General features: G+C 42.6%; 1 protein-coding gene across 1 annotated transcript; it reads right to left on the bottom strand.

Annotated features, from left to right (window-relative positions):
* Nucleotides 1-987: 987 nt before the first annotated feature.
* LOC127330595 ((+)-neomenthol dehydrogenase) lies at nucleotides 988-2,643 on the bottom strand. Its single transcript, XM_051356751.1, has 5 exons — nucleotides 2,497-2,643; nucleotides 2,193-2,436; nucleotides 1,964-2,029; nucleotides 1,561-1,755; nucleotides 988-1,471 (listed from the first exon to the last, which is right to left on the bottom strand). Exons 1-5 carry the CDS (start codon nucleotides 2,523-2,525, stop codon nucleotides 1,085-1,087), a joined length of 921 nt encoding a protein of 306 aa, XP_051212711.1. The 5' UTR covers nucleotides 2,526-2,643; the 3' UTR covers nucleotides 988-1,084.
* Nucleotides 2,644-3,993: the final 1,350 nt, after the last annotated feature.

Genomic DNA, 3,993 nt, shown 5'->3' with positions numbered 1-3,993 from the left:
AAATTAGCAATTTACTAGTAAAATGAAATGTATTTAGATCGTTAGATTCAATTAACATAAAACATGCTTTAAAATATCCATATGAATTTTAGATAATTTCAATGATAGCAACAAGTCTGATAGTCCTAAGAGACTCTTCGATGAGTGGATTTTCTAGCTCTCCAGGTTTAGTGATCCCATTTAAAAAAAATGAAAATCTTATTTACGAGCCTCATGTTTTTAACAAAAATTTTGGATGTTGCCCATGATGTGACCCACAAACATGTAAAATGTCAATTTAAAATACTTTGCATAGTGAGCTATACAAAAATGTCAAATCATGGATATGACAATATATATTTTCAAATCATCAATTTTATTAGATTTTTTAGTGTATTGAATCCCATAACACAGAGAATTTAGCTTTACATTTTGCATATTTGTAGGATACATCATTTTCTATGTCTAATTTTTTCCTTTTTTTGAAACTTCTAAATATAATTTTAATTTTTTTGAAAAGGATCATTAGAGCTCACGAGCCAAAGACACTTTCCGCTCTTCAACTCTCTACAATGTGTTTTTTACATCAAACAACCCATACATTCTTTCTGACAAACAATGGTCCAACAAAAAAACTAATATAGAAGTTTTTTTTGTCTTAATGACTTCAACAAAATCCAATGTTAACATATGAGAAGACATTCTAATTATTTTTAAAATTGGAGAAAACTTCCAACCAAAAGAACCTGCTGACAGATAACAAACTACTCCCCTCTTCCCAATAAATAAATCATATTACTTATTGTCTTTAGTCAAAGTTACTTCCTTCTAGAAATTGGAGTATATTTAGGTGGTTTAGATGTTCGTATTGTTTCCTATGCATTTGGTCTAACATTTACAAGTTTGGTTTAAGACAAAACAAATATGAGTAGCATATTGGAAATGAGGGGTAATGCCTAAGCTTCATTTTTTTTTTCATTTTAACCCAAAGCAAAAGGCTTTGCGTTCAAATGATGTGAGACTGCAGTTGAACTGATACTAACACAGATAACTGCAGTTTGATACTATGAGATACTACATCACCAAGCGAGTACCGTTGAAAGAGTTACACAAATGGTGCTACTTCGTCATGGTAGAAGAACACACCAGTGGGTCCCCCCACCGGTAAGAGGGACACCATGACAATGCTACCGGCACCTTCCTCCGCCGTCAGTTCTCCAGTGTCGTAGTTGATGTCAGTCATACAATAGCCAGGGTGCACGCTGTTGATGCGCAACGCGGGGAAATTCTTTGCCATAATACGAGTGTATCCGTTGATCAGGGCCTTGGACACTTTGTAGGCTAAGTACTCTGCATCGGCAGGCCATCCATGAGATTTCAGCTGGCCATTCTTGTAGTCATTCAGGAACAGTCTTGACATCTCATCTAGCCTCTGTATTGTCAGGTTTTCGACGTTGTTCAGTTCCAGCTTGACGTCCTCACCGCTGAAATACTGAAGCAAAAGAATCGGAGAGCAACAATTTTGAGAAAGTTTATGCCTGAAAAATGTTGGTAATAGTACTTGGCTGAAGATAAGTTTACCCTCAGTAATCCGTAGTTGGACGACACGTTGACAAGTCTTCCATCAGAGGAGGCCTGAAGGAGAGGGAGCAGTGCTTCCGTCACATATTTGGTGCCGAAGTAGTTTATTCTCAAGCATTCTTCGGCTTCCTCGTAAGTTTCCGTGGAGTGCTGTAGCAACCACTGGAGCCTCTCCGTTGCATTCTTGCCTGCAAGCTATTTGATGCATCCACATGGTCTAGTATGTTAGTTAAGCTTCAGAACAAAACTAAGAATAAGGAAAAGTACAGACCGTTTTTGTAACTTGGCTGACTTGGTTCACTTTATTTTTCGAGTTGAAGGAGCAGATAACTACTGTTAAGCTTTCTTCTAAAGAAGAAGAACAAAATGTTAAGTGCAAAGTCTTACAGGTCAATGGGCCTACCACATCCTGAAGGGGTGTCGTGGTGTCGATCTCTGCAGTTGCACCTATAGCACCTGCATTGTTGATCTGCAAAGCTTACAGGATTCAAAAATCCATATGATAAGCAACCAACAGAGACGGTACCCATGCTTAGTTAACAATATTGGAATATCCACAGGTTTTTGTTCAGGAAAACATTATTATCTATGGCCTCTGCATCTATATGACGCGTGAAAAAAAAATACCGTACCAGTATATCTAGCTTGCCGAACTTGTTCTCGATAAAACCAGCCAAACAGGCAGCGCTGGACGGATCACTCACATCCAAGTTGTGATACACCACATCGGAGAACCCCGACGCGTGAAGCGCGCGCGCTGCTTCGGTGCCCCTTTTCTCGTCCCTCGCCGTTAGGACGACGACAACCTCCTTGGAGGCCAGCTGCCTGCATACCTCGAGCCCGATTCCTTTGTTTCCTCCGGTCACAACAGCTATCCTGCACAAAGATCCAACTCTGAATACTGAACTGCGGGCACAGACAGAGTTGTATGGTTACCTTCTCTCAGAGGTGGCGCTCTTTTCCATTTTGAAGAGCTTCTGCTTCAACGCAAGAGCTTAGAGGGGAGATCCGGATGTGCGAATTGTCCTAGATCGATCATTAGCATTCGTCCGGATCGCAATTTATAATAAGGGAATGAGAGGCCCGGCGCTGTAAAAAAATGCAAGGTTGGCTCTAGTGTGTGAATTGCTTTCTCACTGTTTTACAAAGTATGCGATCCTTATCACACGGTGACAAAGCAAGGTAGGTATTAAATATTTCAACGTTGCATTCATCGGAGCCGGCTGAGTTTTTTAACAGTTGTATTGATTCAACTCACGGATTACAAGCATATTTATATGTGCTGATCTAGTACTTGCACAAATGCAACTCGGTGATCAAGACCTATCCTGCACGGACACACAGATCTACACGGAACCAAAAGTACGGGCACATGACGCCTTACCAGCGTCGGGACATTATTATTGCTAACACGGCCTATCTTACGATTATCGTTTATATCTTTACTATTATACGGGATGATGTGCACTTTGATATCAAACATTGGGGCAATTCTAACCGTTGATTATCCTCAAAAACTGTCATTCAACAACTGACTCATATGTATCGTTGATATCCTCACAGGTCCTTCCGCGCGGAGAGCACTCAGTAAAAGGGAAGATATAGTCTATTTTTAATAGGTAATCAAATCACGTCAATTACTGCAAACAGAATTTTAGTTCATTTGGAAAGCTATAAGGTCAATCACAAGCCCACTGCCTTTTCTTCCCGCGATCATTAAAAAAGGGTACACGTTCATCTTCCTTTTCCCCCGATAAACGCATTCTAAATCTCGCTCGATCCCTTCCTATCTCATGCTGCCACGGCATGAGATGTACATGGAATAGCCGTTCTCCTCCCCTCCTCCGACGAGCGCCACCTACGCTCCGCCTCCGGTCCCAGATGTTGCCGAGCTCGATTAGCAGATGGAAGCTGAAAAAAGAGCTATATATTTGATGCTGCAGTCCCCGCGCTCACTCGAGAAGGTCTAGGCGGCAACGTTAGGGTTTGCCTCCTCGATCAGTTCTGGCTTGACTTCTACGATTAATTTCAGTTGCTGGTCTAGATTGTAGAAGTCACGAACGAACATGACCAACAAGCCACTTATTGAATATTTTGAGTTTGGTCATCGTCTCAAAAAAAGAAGGATCAACTCATGGACGGCCATGGTGGGCGTAGCGTCAGCGACCCGCACAACTGCGAGGAGGAGCAACTCGTGGACGGACGATGCAAGCGCAACGTCCACGGATAGCGCCACAGTGAGGTGAAAGGACTCGTGCGGCTGCCTAGCATTCGCCCTGACGAGCGAGGCGCGACCGAAGGACCCGAGAGCGGCAAGGACTAGATGGAGCATCGGCTCCCTCGAGTCTGGCTGTGGAAGGCCACGGAGGACGCGGCTTTACCATCCCGTTCGGGGGCAAGCATAAGTAACTCGTAGTCTGCCACGGCGAGCAC

This window comes from Lolium perenne, chromosome 2 (genome assembly GCF_019359855.2).
Source record: "Lolium perenne isolate Kyuss_39 chromosome 2, Kyuss_2.0, whole genome shotgun sequence".
In the NCBI taxonomy this organism is placed as follows: domain Eukaryota; kingdom Viridiplantae; phylum Streptophyta; class Magnoliopsida; order Poales; family Poaceae; genus Lolium; species Lolium perenne.
Note: the sequence above shows the minus strand (reverse complement) of the source record. Positions and strands in the feature narration are given on the sequence as shown.